Here is a 15062-nt window from a genome sequence, read left to right on the forward strand (position 1 = left end):
TAAGCTCATATTTCCCTTTCAAATCTTAACCTACAAACTTTTACATCATGCCGAATTTTAGTTTTATTGAATTGTTATGTTTTAAGCCAGCGGTGTCCAAAGTGCGGCCCGGGGGCCATTTGCGGCCCGCAGCTAATTGTTTACCGGCCCGCCACACATTCTGGAAATGCTATTGCAAAAATTTAAAAAACATTTTAAAAAGTGGAATGAGGTGAAATCTAACTAGAAAAAGTTGCAATGTTGACACAAAGCTACCATGCAGGCTTTTTTTCTTTCTTTTGTCTATCTTTCTTTTTTCTTTTTTTGCCATTGCTCAAAAAAAAGAGAAAAAAATCAATGTTATAATGAATTATTGACCTATTCAAGGCTCCAATTATTTCAAATATTTCACTTTAAAACGTTTTATGTGGGAAATATTGCATATATTGTGTGGTTGCCATACAAAAACATCAACATTTTATTCGACAAAAGAGCACAAAACAAACAAAATAATAGTTCAAACGTGAAATGGACAGATATATCTGAAGTTGAGCTCGTAACTTAAGTGTTGAAAGTTTTTTAAAAAAAAACTAATAAAAATGTATCACTTTCTGAGTGGGGCACCTTTTGGATCCCAAATATATTCAATGGGTTTTTATTTATCTTTTCACTGTGATTACTCAAAAATAATAATCAATGGTGTCCTGCATTATTGATTTTTAAGGCTCTAATTACTAATTACAGTGGGGGAAATACTGCATATTTCAGTTTTATTATAAAAAACTAAGTTGTCTTTGACAGAAAAGGCATAAAACCTTTTTGTTTTTTTAAACTGTATATCAACCTGAAGTTGATATACTGTACAGATTTACTGTAAGCGTTATATAAATAAAAAAATAATAATTTGACTTGTTTTTAATATTTTAATGACTTAGAACCTTTATGGTCCCCGGGAGCCCTAAAGGTAAAAAACAAACAAAATCCATATATTTTGTTATGGTTTGAAAATGAAAAATATCAAAATGGCCCCCGCATGCTTTAATTTTTCCATGTGCGGCCCTCGGTGGAAAAAGTTTTGGACACCCCTGTTTTACGCAAGCACACCTGTGAAGTGAAAACCATTTCAGGTGACTACCTCTTGAAGCTCATTGAGAGAATGCAAAGGGTGCACGAAGCAGTATTCAGAGCAAAGAGTGGCTATTTTGAAGAAACTAGAATTTAAAACATGTTTTCAGTTACTTCACCTTTTTTTTGTTAAGTACATAACTCCACATTCATAGTTTTGATGGCTTCAGTGACAATCTACAATGTAAATAGTCACGAAAATAAAGAAAACGCATTCAATGAGAAGGTGTGTCCAAACTTTTGGCCTGTGCTGTATGTCACCCTAATTTCAAACTAAAAATATTGGTAAATAATATGATAGGAATTACAGGGATATGAGCATCTTTGAGGAGAAGAAAAGAGAAAGATTGAGGAACAAAAGAGAGGAACATTTCTATCATCACAAGTGCTGCCACACAAACACCGAAAGAACATTTTGAAAATCAAGACCACATTTCCTGCAATTGGGAGCATTTCTACACTTTTTTACCATTTGGAAACTGTAAACATCAAAAATATACCTTCTCAGTGGCTACTAGTAAATACTCTACAACTAAACCTGGTTGGGGCAGGAGGAACAGCAAATACCTGCGGCTGAGGCGAGCTTTTAACAAATTATGTCTAAATCATTTTTATTGGTATTTCATTAAAAACAGTGATATATTGATGCGAAAATTAATGTTTCAAATTTCCCATGCCTGGAATTAATATTTTCCCCTTAAATTCCAATACAAACAGAGTAATTAATATTTTAAGTCCTTAACAATTTTAAGAACACAACCATTATGGTGCAAATAAATACGTAGCATAATGAGTTTATTATTTGATATAGTATTGGAATGAGACAGATTACAATAGAAATAGTTTTTTTCAACCTGACAACTTGGCCTCATCTTTGACGCCCCCTTTTGGCTAAAGTGCACACTTACACTAAAACTGTATTAAAGGCCTGCTGAAATGAATTTTTTATATTTAAACGGGAATAGCAGATCCATTCTATGTGTCATACTTGATCATTTCGCGATATTGCCATATTTTTGCTGAAAGGATTTAGTAGAGAAAATCGACGATAAAGTTCGCAACTTTTGCTCGCCGATAAAAAAAAACCTTGCCCCTACCGGAAGTAGCGTGACGTCACAAGCGGTAGTGCTGCTCACAATTCCCCGTTGTTTACAATGGAGCGAGAGATATTCGGAGCGAGAAAGCGACGATTACCCCATTAATTTGAGCGAGGATGAAAGATTCGTGGATGAGGAACGTTAGAGTGACGGACTAGAATGCAGTTCAAGAGATATCTTTTTTCGCTCTGACCGTAACTTAGGTACAAGCTGGCTCATTGGAATCCACACTCTCTCCTTTTTCTATTGTGGATCACAGATTTGTATTTTAAACCACCTGGGATACTATATCCTCTTGAAAATGAGAGTCGAGAACGCCAAATGGACATTCACAGTGACTTTTATCTCCACGACAATACATCGACCAAGCTCTTTAGCATGAGCTAACGTGATAGCATCTGTCTCAAATGCAGGTAGAAACAAAATAAATAAATCCCTGACTGGAAGGATAGACAGAAGATCAACAATACGACTATCAGGAGACACCGAACCAAACACTGGACATGTAAATACACGGTTAATGCTGTGCCGCCTGTCGAAGCCTGGCAATGCTGTTGCTAACGACGCTAAATTAGCAACAGGACCTCGTCAGAGCTATGATAAAAACATTAGCGCTCCACCTACGCCAGCCAGCCCTCATCTGCTCATCAACACCCGTGCTCACCTGCGTTCCAGCGATCGACGATGCGGTCGGCGGCCCGAAGACGTAGGAAGTCAAGGTGAGGTCGCCGGCGCTAGCGTCTGCTATCCAACAAAGTCCTCCTTGTTGTGTTGCTGCAGCCAGCCGCTAATACACCGATCCCACCTACAACGTTCTTCTTTGCAGCCTCCATTGTTCAGTACATAAATTGCAAAAGATTCACCAACACAGATGTCCAGAATACTGTGGAATTTTGTTTAAGAAAACAGAGTGTCCAATAGGGTCCAAACACTTCCGTGGACCTGGCGACGTCACGCGCATACGTCATCCTCCAAAGGCGTTTTGAGCCGGAAGTTCCCCGGGAAATGTAAAATGTCACTTTATAAGTTAACCCGGCCGTATTGGCATGTGTTGCAATGTTAAGATTTCATCATTGATATATAAACTATCAGACTGCGTGGTCGCTAGTAGTGGCTTTCAGTAGGCCTTTAAATAAAAGGTTCTTTTTTTTAATGTTTTTATTAAAGTATCATTGATCTATTACAGTGGGTTATTCTTAAAACATTATTTGTTGGATTTGAGTCAAAGTGACTTGAAAACAAAACAACAAATGACAATTTTAAACATGATGAGCAGCAGTGGAGGGCAGACTTTTGCACCTCCGCCCCATTTGATTTTTCTCATACATACTGTATGTATGTAATATTCAGTATATAATCACAAAATAAGAAAAACATGTCAATATAAAACAATCTTCCTGGCTGAAGTCAAAGAATGTATAGACTGTACAATAAACATTTAGGTTGAATACAGAATGGATTAATTTGTCATTTTCATCTTTTCGGACCACCATGTTACCATAATCTTGATAGTTTTACAGAAAAACTGTGAATATTATACACAGTACAGGCCCAAAATGTGGACACACCTTCTCATATCAATGTGTTTTCTTTATTTCGTGACTGTTTACATTGTCGATTGTCACTGAAGGCATCAAAACTATGACACCTGTGAAGTGAAAACCCTTTCAGGTGACTACCTCTTGAAGCTCATGGAGAGAATGCCAAGAGTGTGCAACACAGAAATCAGAGCAAAGGGTGGCTATTTTGAAGACACTAGAATATATTCAGTTATTTCAGTTTTTTTTTTTGCAAAGTACATAACTGCACATGTGTTCATTCATAGTTTTGATGCCTTCAGTGACAATCTACAGTGGGGCAAAAAAGTATTTAGTCAGCCACCGATTGTGCCAAGTTCTCCCATTTAAAATGATGACAGAGGTCTGTAATTTTCATCATAGGTACACTTCAACTGTGAGAGACAGAATGTGAAAAAAAAAATCCAGGAATTCACGTTGTAGGAATTTTAAAGAATTTATTTGTAAATTATGGTGGAAAATAAGTATTTGGTCACTTCAAACAAGGAAGATCTCTGGCTCTCTCAGACCTGTAACTTCTTCTTTAAGAAGCTCTTCTGTCCTCCACTCGTTACCTGTATTAATGGCACCTGTTTGAACTCGTTATCTGCATAAAAGACACCTGTCCACAGCCTCAAACAGTCAGACTCCAAACTCCACTATGGCCCGTGGGGTCAAAATGATCATGAGAACGGTGAGCAAAAATCCCAGAACCACACGGAGGGACCTGGTGAATGACCTGCAGAGAGCTGGGACCATCAGTAAGACGCTACGCCGACAGGGAATCAAATCCTGCAGGGCCAGATGTGTCCCCCTGCTTAAGCCGGTACATGTCTGAAGTTTGCCAGAGAGCACATGGATGATACAGCAGAGGATTGGGAGAATGTCATGTTGTCAGATGAAACCAAAATAGAACTTTTTGGTATAAACTCAACTCGTCGTGTTTGGTGGAAGAAGAATACTGAGTTGCATCCCAAGAACACCATACCTACTGTGAAGCACGGGGGTGGAAACATCATGCTTTGGGGCTGTTTTTCTGCTAAGGCGACAGGACGACTGACCCGTGATAAGGAAAGAATGAATGGGGCCATGTATCGTGAGATTTTGAGCCAAAACCTCCTTCCATCAGTGAGAGCTTTGAAGATGAAACGTGGCTGGGTCTTCCAGCATGACAATGATCCCAAACACACCGCCCGGGCAGCAAAGGAGTGGCTCCGTAAGAAGCATTTGAAAGTCCTGGAGTGGCCTAGCCAGTCTCCAGACCTCAACCCCATAGAAAATCTGTGGAGGGAGTTGAAAGTCCGTGTTGCTCGGCGACAGCCCCAAAACATCACGGCTCTCGAGAAGATCTGCATGGAGGAATGGGACAAAATAGCAGCTACTGTGTGTGCAAACCTGGTAAAGACCTATAGTAATCCTTTGACCTCTGTTATTGCCAACAAAGGTTATATTACAAAGTATTGAGTTGAATTTGTGTTCTTGACCAAATAACAAAAAGCTTTTATCAATTACGCCAAATAGCGAAAGTGAAACCGCTTCTATCAGGACATGATCTCGAGAAATGAATCCACGCCTTTATGTCGACTGGTCTAGACTACTGCAATGCCCTGTATGTAGGCATTAGCCAGGCCTGCAGCTCGTGCACAACTCTGCTGCTCGTCTGCTAACACAGACCCGCAGACGTGAGCACATCACCCCTATATTAGCGTCCCTTCACTGGCTCCCTGTGCGTTACAGAATCAATTTTAAACTCCTTTTATTTGTTTTTAAATGTCTAAACAACCTCGCGCCAACATATCTCTCCGACCTCCTTCAGCCTTACTGCCCCACCCGATCCCTAAGATCAGCCGATCAGCTGCTACTGACGGTCCCGGACACAAGGCTGACGCTTAGAGGCGACAGAGCTTTCGCCGCTGCTGCTCCCAAGCTCTGGAACGACCTACCTCTGAGTGTTAGACAAGCCTCCTCTCTTCCTGTTTTTAAATCTCTCTTAAAAACATACTTTTATTCCATGGCTTTTAACACTGAGTGATATCCATCCTGCAATGGCGCCCCATAATGCACCTGCTGTCAACCTGTTTTTATATTTTATTTATTTATTTTTTATCGCGTTCTGTTTGTGTTGTGTTGTGTTTGCTCGGTTCTCGTATTATTTTTAACCTGCCCATTGTACAGCACTTTGGCTACCCCTGTGGTACATTTTAAATGTGCTTTATAAATAAAGTTGATTTGATTTGAAATACTTATTTTCCACCATAATTTACAAATAAATTCTTTAAAATTCCTACAATGTGAATTCCTGGATTTTTTTTCCACATTCTGTCTCTCACAGTTGAAGTGTACCTATGATGAAAATTACAGACCTCTGTCATCATTTTAAGTGGGAGAACTTGGCACAATCGGTGGCTGACTAAACACTTTTTTGTAAATAGTCATGAAAATAAAGAAAACCCATCAAATGAGGAGAAGGTGTCCAAACCTTTGGCCTGTACTGTATGTATTACGTATGTTTAACACACCAGCACCTTATTGTTGGCCATTTTTTTCTGCAAGCCTCCTCTTGAGCTCGGAATTCTGCTTTTGCAGCATTTTGTTCTGCGGGAGTGAGAGCCGGTGTTATCTTTTATCCCAGCAGCTCCTATCAAATTCGAATGAGGACTGCTGACCTTATGCCTGAGCGCCTCTACAATCAGATCTCGACCTCCTCTCGCCCTCTCCTCCTTCTTGGCGGTCCGGAAGACGTCGCCGACAGCGGAGACCAGCACGTGGGACTGAGGAAGGCGTGTCGGAATGTTGCTGCGGAGGCCTCACGTACACTCGAGAGGTGTTGGCGACATACTCACCAAGGTGTCGCTTTTGAACAGGTAGCAGTGGTACATGTCCACCGCAGGGTGCTTGGCCACGAAGCCGAACACTTTGGGCGACGACGGCATGACGGCGCAGAAGGAGATGGTGGCGAGCGGGCAGGTGTACAGCAGAAACTAGGAAGCGGGGGGGAAAAGATGATCAGTTCGATGCAAGGATTGAATTCTTTTTGAATTCTATATTTTGCCGCACATGTACCTTGGTTTTGTTCTCCAAAAGGTCGACACCATTCTGGGAGACAAAGAGGTGGACCTTGCTCTTCTTGGCGGTCTTCTCAGAGGCGTAAGGGTCAGGTGTCTAAAGATGGCAGGGGAAGACACTTCATGGAGGTACACCTGCCTTACGCTTACAGCGGGGATTTCCAAAGTGCGGCCCGCAGGTCATTTTTTAACGGACACACGGCACATTTTAAAAATACGATTGAAAAAAATAATATACATTAAAAGTGGTATTTAAAGAGCAAACAGGTGAAATGTAACAAGAAAATCAATCAATCAATCAATGTTTATTTATATAGCCCTAAATCACAAGTGTCTCAAAGGGCTGTACATATATCGATATCAACCGATATATGCAGTCGTGGAATTAACACATTATTATGCCTAATTTGGACAACCAGGTATGGTGAAGATAAGGTACTTTTTAAAAAAAATTAATCAAATAAAATAAGATAAATAAATTAAAAACATTTTCTTGAATAAAAAAGAAAGTACAACAATATAAAAACAGTTACATAGAAACTAGTAATGAATGAAAATTTGTAAAATTAACTGTTAAAGGTTAGTAAATGTAGCAATGTTCACTCTAATCACACAAAGCTGCCATGTAGGCTGTTTCTTTCTTTAAAAAATAATAATGAATCAAAATCAATGTCATTATGAATTATTGACCTATTCAAGGCTCCAATTACGTCACATAAATATTTTGTGATATTTTTTGGGGGAAAATGTTGCATATGTTGCATATACACGAGCTGTTTTTTTTTAAAGAAGGGCCTAAAACGAACAACATAAACAACAATAAGACTTATAATTGACAGATCTGAAGTTGATCTCGAGATTCTTGTGTTCAAAAATTAAACAGTAAAATAAAACAAAAATTACAATTTATTTTTTAACACTTTAATGAGTAGGACCCTTTTGGATCCCCCACAATTTTAGTGTGATTAGTTTTTAAGTGTCATTGCTCAAAAAATAACGAATTAAAATCAATGGTGTTATGAGTTATTGACCTTTTTAAGGCTCCAATTATTATATCATCTCAAATATCCCACTTAAAAATTGCATATTTTGTGGGTTTTTTTAGGGATGTCCGATAATGGCTTTTTGCCGATATCCGATATGCCGATATTGTCCAACTCTTTAATTACCGATACCGATATCAACCGATATATACAGTCGTGGAATTAACACATTATTATGCCTCATTTGGACAACCAGGTATGGTGAAGATAAGGTACTTTTTTAAAAAATGAATCAAATAAAATAAGATAAATAAATTAAAAACATTTTCTTGAATAAAAAAGAAAGTAAAACAATATAAAAACAGCTACATAGAAGCTAGTAATTAATGAAAATTTGTAAAATTAACTGTTAAAGGTTAGTACTATTAGTGGAGCAGCAGCACGCACAATCATGTGTGCTTACGGACTGTATCCCTTGCAGACTGTATTGATATATATTGATATATAATGTAGGAAGCAGAATATTAATAACAGAAAGAAACAACCCTTTTGTGTGAATGAGTGTGAATGGGGGAGGGAGGTTTTTTGGGTTGGTGCACTAATTGTAAGTGTATCTTGTGTTTTTTATGTGGATTTAATTAAAAAAAAAAAACAACAAAAAACGATGCTGATAATAAAAAAAACGATACAGATAATTTCCGATATTACATTTTAACGCATTTATCGGCCGATAATATCGGCAGACCGATATTATCGGACATCACTAGTTTTTTTCATTAAAAAAAAGGGTTTTCTTTGACAAAAAGAGCATACAATTTAAATCTTTAAAAAATGTTGTATTGACAGATAGACCTAATGTTGGTCTAGAGATTTAAAAACTTGAATAATAACACAAACAATAATACTGAATAATGACACATTTTTTACATCTTTTGGACCAAAAACCCTTTGGGGTCCCCGGGATCAATCCTGAGTGGAAGCCTAAATGTATATTTTTTATACATATATTGTATTGGTTTTTAACATCAAAAATATCAAAATGGCCCCTGCGAGCTTTGATTTTTCAATGTGCGGCACACAGTGGAAAAAGTTTGGACACCCCTGGCTTACAGGCTTCGCTACACATCTTAAACAGCAACAGAAGAAAAAAAATGAGCTCTTCCTGCCATCGGCCAGTCAGATACAGACATGGGAGTTGCACATTTCTTTGTTAACGTGCTAGCGAGATGTTGCTGTCAAAAGTGTGAGTGTAATGTTAGCACTTTTAGGGTGTAGCACTCAATTCTGAGCCACCACCCCATACTCAAGACGAGTGAAAGGCCCCGAATCCCACCCACCTGCCACACACACACACACTTGATATTTTTACTTGTGCTAAAAAAAAAAATGTATTGCATTTATTTGGATTAAATCAGCTTTTTAAAACATATGTAAAAACCTTAAACTTTTTAAACATGGAAATAATACAGTATCTAGAGCAGAGACTCTTAAACTGTGGTAAACCACTGGTGGTACATGGGCTCCATCTAGTGGTACGTCAATAAATCACTTATCTAAATAGTCAAACAGTTACTGTTCAAACTGTGTGATGTTACAGTGGCCAACAATATCAAATATACTTGTTAAAACCTCCAACTTGTTTTTAATGAATACAGTATTTTTCGGAGTATAAGTCGCACCGGCCGAAAATGCATAATAAAGAAGGAAAAAAACATATATAAGTCGCACTGGAGTATAAGTCGCATTTTTTGGGGAGATTTAATTGATAAAAGCCAACACCAAGAATAGACATTTGAAAGGCAATTTAAAATGTCTAAAGAATAGTGAACAACAGGCTGAATAAGTGTACGTTATATGAGGCATAAATAACCAACTGGTATGTTAACGTAACATATTATGGTAAGAGTCATTCAAATAACTATAACATATAGAACATGCTATACAGAACACTTTTCCACTTTGTATCAGTCCATCTTAGATGAGCTCAGGCCCAGCGAAGCCGACGCCGTTTCTGGGTGTTGTTGATAAACGGTTTCCGCCTTGCATAGGAGTTTTAACTTGCACTTACAGATGTAGCGACCAACTGTAGTTACTGACAGTGGGTTTCTGAAGTGTTCCCGAGCCCATGTGGTGATATCCTTTACACACTGATGTGGCTTGTTGATGCAGTACAGCTTGAGGGATGGAAGGTCACGGGCTTAGCTGCTTACCTGCAGTGATTTCTCCACATTCTCTGAACCCTTTGATGATATTACGGAGCGTAGATGGTGAAATCCTTAAATTCCTTGCAATAGCTACTTGAGAAAGGTTTTTCTTAAACTGTTCAACAATTTGCTCACGCATTTGTTGACAAAGTGGTGACCCTCGCCCCATCCTTGTTTGTGAATGACTGAGCATTTCATGGAATCTACTTTTATACCCAATCATGGCACCCACCTGTTCCCAATTTGCCTGTTCACCTGTGGGATGTTCCAAATAAGTGTTTGATGAGCATTCCTCAACTTTATCAGTATTTATTGCCACCTTTCCCAACTTCTTTGTCACGTGTTGCTGCCATCAAATTCTAAAGTTAATGATTATTTGCAAAAAAAATGTTTATGAGTTTGAACATCAAATATGTTGTCTTTGTAGCATATTCAACTGAATATGGCTTGAAAAGGATTTGCAAATCATTGTATTCCGTTTATATTTACATCTAACACAATTTCCCAACTCATATGGAAACGGGGTTTGTATATACAAACAATTATACTTATTTGTTTATTTATATCCCACATTTAGTTCGTAATTAACATTGATCATAGTATTAACTACTGTGTTGATTCAAGAGTGATATATTTTTCCAAGACATTGGTCTTAAAGTGTTTTTTAAATGTGTGAATGGAACTGGAACATTTTAAGGAATCATCCAAGCTGTTCACACCTAGGCCTTCATTGATGTGCTATTAGTCTGACTTTAAGAAATACCTCTCATAACACCATAATTTATGTCGCCACATGACCACGGCTGCAGAAATACTATACAGCAGGGGTCAGCAACCTTTTTGAAAGCAAGAGCTACTTCTTGGGTAGTGATTAATGCGAAGGGCTACCAGTTTGATACACACTTAAATAAATTGCCAGAAATAGCCAATTTGCTCAATTTACCTTTAACGTTATTATTAATAATTAATGATATTTATACTTAATTGAACGGTTTAAAAGAGGAGAAAACATGAAAAAAATTCAATTTCGACTCTTTAAAATTCAAGATTCAACCGAAAAAAAGAAGAGAAAAACTTAAAAAAAGAATTTATGGAACATCATTACTAATTTTTCCTGATTAAGATTAATTTTAGAATTTTGATGACATGTTTTAAATAGGTTAAAATCCAATCTACACTTTGTTAGAATATATAACAAATTGGACCAAGCTATATTTCTAACAAAGACAAATCCTTATGTATTCTAGAATTTCCAAAACAAAAATTTTAAAAGAAATTCAAAAGACTTTGAAATAAGATTTAAATTTGATTCTACAGATTTTCTAGATTTGACAGAATAATTTTTTTGAATTTTAATCATAGTAAGTTTGAAGAAATATTTCACAAATATTCTTCGTCGAAAAAACAGAAGCTAAAATGAAGAATTAAATTAAAATGTATTTATTATTCTTTACAATAAAAAAATACTTGAACATTGATTTAAATTGTCAGGAAAGAAGAGGAAGGAATTTAAAAGGTAAAAAGGTATATGTGTTTAAAAATCCTAAAATCATTTTTAAGGTTGTATTTTTTCTCTAAAATTGTCTTTCTGAAAGTTATAAGAAGCAAAGTAAAAAAATGAATGAATTTATTTAAACAAGTGAAGACCAAGTCTTTAAAATATTTTCTTGGATTTTCAAATTCTATTTGAGTTTTGTCTCTCTTAGAATTAAAAATGTCGGGCAAAGCGAGACCAGCTTGCTAGTAAATAAATACAATTTAAAAAATAGAGGCAGCTCACTGGTAAGTGCTGCTATTTGAGCTATTTTTAGAACAGGCCAGCGGGCTACTCATCTGGTCCTTACGGGCTACCTGGTGCCCGCGGGCACCGCGTTGGTGACCCCTGCTATACAGAAACACTTGCGCACAACTGGGCATGGAATAAACTCTATGTTCCACCGCATTTAAAAAACAAAAACCCACATCAGCAGTTAAAACATATCTTTACGTGATAATGTCAAAATGAAAATAATTGTAAAAACATATTACACGTGAGAAAATAATGACAAAAATATTTAAAGTCACAATTTCCAGCACTCATCGGAAGCCGTAAGCCAGGGGTTGATTCGATTGAAAGTGGCAGACAAACCATTTCACCGGCTGGCACAGGTCAGCTAGCTCAAGGGTTGGCTGACCTTGTCTTACGAGGTCGAGCTTCTCTTCAAATGTCCTTCTTGAATATCGCCTTGCAAGTATATACCTGCAACCTTATCAACGTTTTTGCTCTTCTTCGGCCGTCGTGGGTTTAAAAAAGCGAGTCGATATCAGGTTTCTCTGCGAGCCAAGTGTGGTTCCGGTGTGGCTCTGTTGAGTTGGATAGCACTTCCTGCTCTCGCAACTTATGATTACATACTTGTGATTCTCAAGTGAGCATCCAATCACAGGACGCGTAAATGTCACGTTCTTACTGACAACAACTCGCGATCTGATTGGCTATCGCAACGGTCTATCAACTGTATGTGCCTGCTCACAGTGCACAGACGCCCGCATTGTTGATTCTGAAGGCCCCGGGCAGATTTGGTACAGCATGGCAACATAAGCTAGCGGAATTCTGATGGGATAAAAACTCTTAACCTAAACACAACAGCACTGGAAGGAACATAAAAGGACATGAAGAGAATATGAATTGTTTTAGATATTTATGGAAAGTAAAATAAAAATTACTCTTTATCTTTAATTATGATCATGATTTCTGGTTATGTTAGGCCAGAACACTGCAAAAACTAAAAACTAAGTAAGATGAAATATCTCAAATAAGGGTGATATTTGCTTATTTTCTGTCTGATAAGATCATTCTTCTCACTAAGCAGATTTTATGTTAGAGTGTTCTACTTGTTTTAAGGGTTTTGGTCCTAAATGATCTCAGTAAGATTTTACAGCTTATTGCTGAGATTTGATGACCTATATTGAGTTAAACATGCTTGAAACTAGAATATCAACTGTTGCAAAGTAAGAACTGAACTGGGCAAGAAAGCATTTAGGTTTTCAGCAGCGAAGGCTTGGAATAACCTACAATCGAATATTAAACTTCAAACCCTTGTTACGTTGAATGAGTTTAAAGCTTCTGTGAAAGGACTGCAGTCTACCTTGTCTGTATGCACATGTGTTATGTGAGCAAGTTTTAATGTCGTAAATGTGATGTTTTATGTATTTGTTTACTGTTTTTAATGTAACCTTGCTGCTGCCCTCTTGGCCAGGTCTCCCTTGGAAAAGAGATCTTTGATCTCAATGGGATTTTACCTGGTTAAATAAAGGCTAATAAATAAATAAATAAATCAACTGTTGCAAAGCTGTGTCATCAACACTCACAAGTATAAAACTACTGTTTTAAAGGCCTACTGAAAGCCACTACTAGCGACCACGCAGTCTGATAGTTTATATATCAATGATGAAATCTTAACATTGCAACACATGCCAATACGGCCGGGTTAACTTATAAAGTGACATTTTAAATTTCCCGGGGAACTTCCGGCTGAAAACGTCTATGTATGATGACGTATGCACGTGATGTCGATGGTTGAAGCGGAAGTATTCGGACACATTGTATCACAATACAAAAAGCTCTGTTTTCATCGCAAAATTCCACAGTATTCTGGACATCTGTGTTGGTGAATCTTTTGCAATTTGTTTAATGAACAATGGAGACTGCAAAGAAGAAAGCTGTAAGTGGGATCGGTGTATTAGCGGCTGGCTGCAGCAACAAAACCAGGAGGACTTTGAGTTGGATAGCAGACGCGCTATACGACGCTAGCCGCCGACTGCATCGAGGATCGGGTGAAGTCCTTCGTCACGCCGTCGATCGCTGGAACGCAGGGGAGCACGGGTGTTGATGAGCAGATGAGGGCTGGCGTAGGTGGAGCGCTAATGTTTTTATCATAGTTCTGACGAGGTCCCTTAGCTAAGTTAGCTTCAATGGCGTCGTTAGCAACAGCATTGCTAGGCTTCGACAGGCGGCACAGCATTAACATGTGGATACGTCCAGTGTTTGGTTCGTGTCTCCTGATAGTAGTATTGTTGATCTTCTGTCTATCCTTCCAGTCAGGGGCTCATTTATTTTGTTTCTATCCGCATTTAAAGCACGATGCGATCACGTTAGCCCCGTAGCTAAAGTGCTTCGCCGATGTATTGTCGTGGAGATAAAAGTCACTGTGAATGTCCATTTCGCGTTCTCGACTCTCATTTTCAAGAGGATATAGTATCCGAGGTGGTTTAAAATACAAATCCGTGATCCACAATAGAAAAAGGAGAGAGTGTGGAATCCAATGAGCCAGCTTGTACCTAAGTTACGGTCAGAGCGAAAAAAGATACATCCTGCACTGCACTCTAGTCCTTCACTCTCACGTTCCTCATCCACGAATCTTTCATCCTCGCTCAAATTAATGGGGTAATCGTCGCTTTCTCGGTCCGAATCGCTCTCGCTGCTGGTGTAAACAATGGGAAATGTGAGGAGCCTTTCAACCTGCGACGTCACGCTACTTCCTGTACAGGCAAGGCTTTTTTTTTTATCAGCGACCAAAAGTTGCGAACTTTATCGTCGATGTTCTCTACTAAATCCTTTCAGCAAAAAATATGGCAATATCGCGAAATGATCAAGTATGACACATAGAATGGATCTGCTATCCCCGGTTAAATGAAAAAAATTCATTTCAGTAGGCCTTTAAGTATCACCTTTAAGACTGACCTTAAGGCTCTGAGCTGCTTCCTCCAGGATATTAAGTCCATTAGGGCTGACCACCTCAACTCGGCCAATAAACTACAATATAGACCCATACAGGAAGTCACACAAAACAGCAACATGACAACTCGCATTAAATCTCATGTTTAAATGAGTGCGATTACCTTCACCGTAAAGGAAATCTCATTGTCGTCCTCGGTGTCACTCATCCTTCCTGGTACAACTACACAAGCACACACAATCACATATTAACCCAAAAATATGAAACAACTGCATCTTACCTTATTGGAAGTAGACAATATGCGCTGTCTTAATGCAATACAAGTAGATGGGAGTAAA

The 15062-nt window shown here is 38.2% G+C and overlaps 1 protein-coding gene across 1 annotated transcript; it reads right to left on the reverse strand.

The window, feature by feature from the left end:
- Positions 1–6228: 6228 nt before the first annotated feature.
- Positions 6229–15005, reverse strand: LOC133653229 (PTB domain-containing engulfment adapter protein 1-like). Its single transcript, XM_062052305.1, has 6 exons — positions 14888–15005; positions 14730–14801; positions 6821–6919; positions 6601–6738; positions 6424–6528; positions 6229–6352 (listed from the first exon to the last, which is right to left on the reverse strand). Exons 1-6 carry the CDS (start codon positions 14930–14932, stop codon positions 6284–6286), a joined length of 528 nt encoding a protein of 175 aa, XP_061908289.1. The 5' UTR covers positions 14933–15005; the 3' UTR covers positions 6229–6283.
- Positions 15006–15062: the final 57 nt, after the last annotated feature.

The sequence above is a fragment of the Entelurus aequoreus genome, linkage group LG07, assembly GCF_033978785.1.
Source record: "Entelurus aequoreus isolate RoL-2023_Sb linkage group LG07, RoL_Eaeq_v1.1, whole genome shotgun sequence".
NCBI classification, from domain to species: domain Eukaryota; kingdom Metazoa; phylum Chordata; class Actinopteri; order Syngnathiformes; family Syngnathidae; genus Entelurus; species Entelurus aequoreus.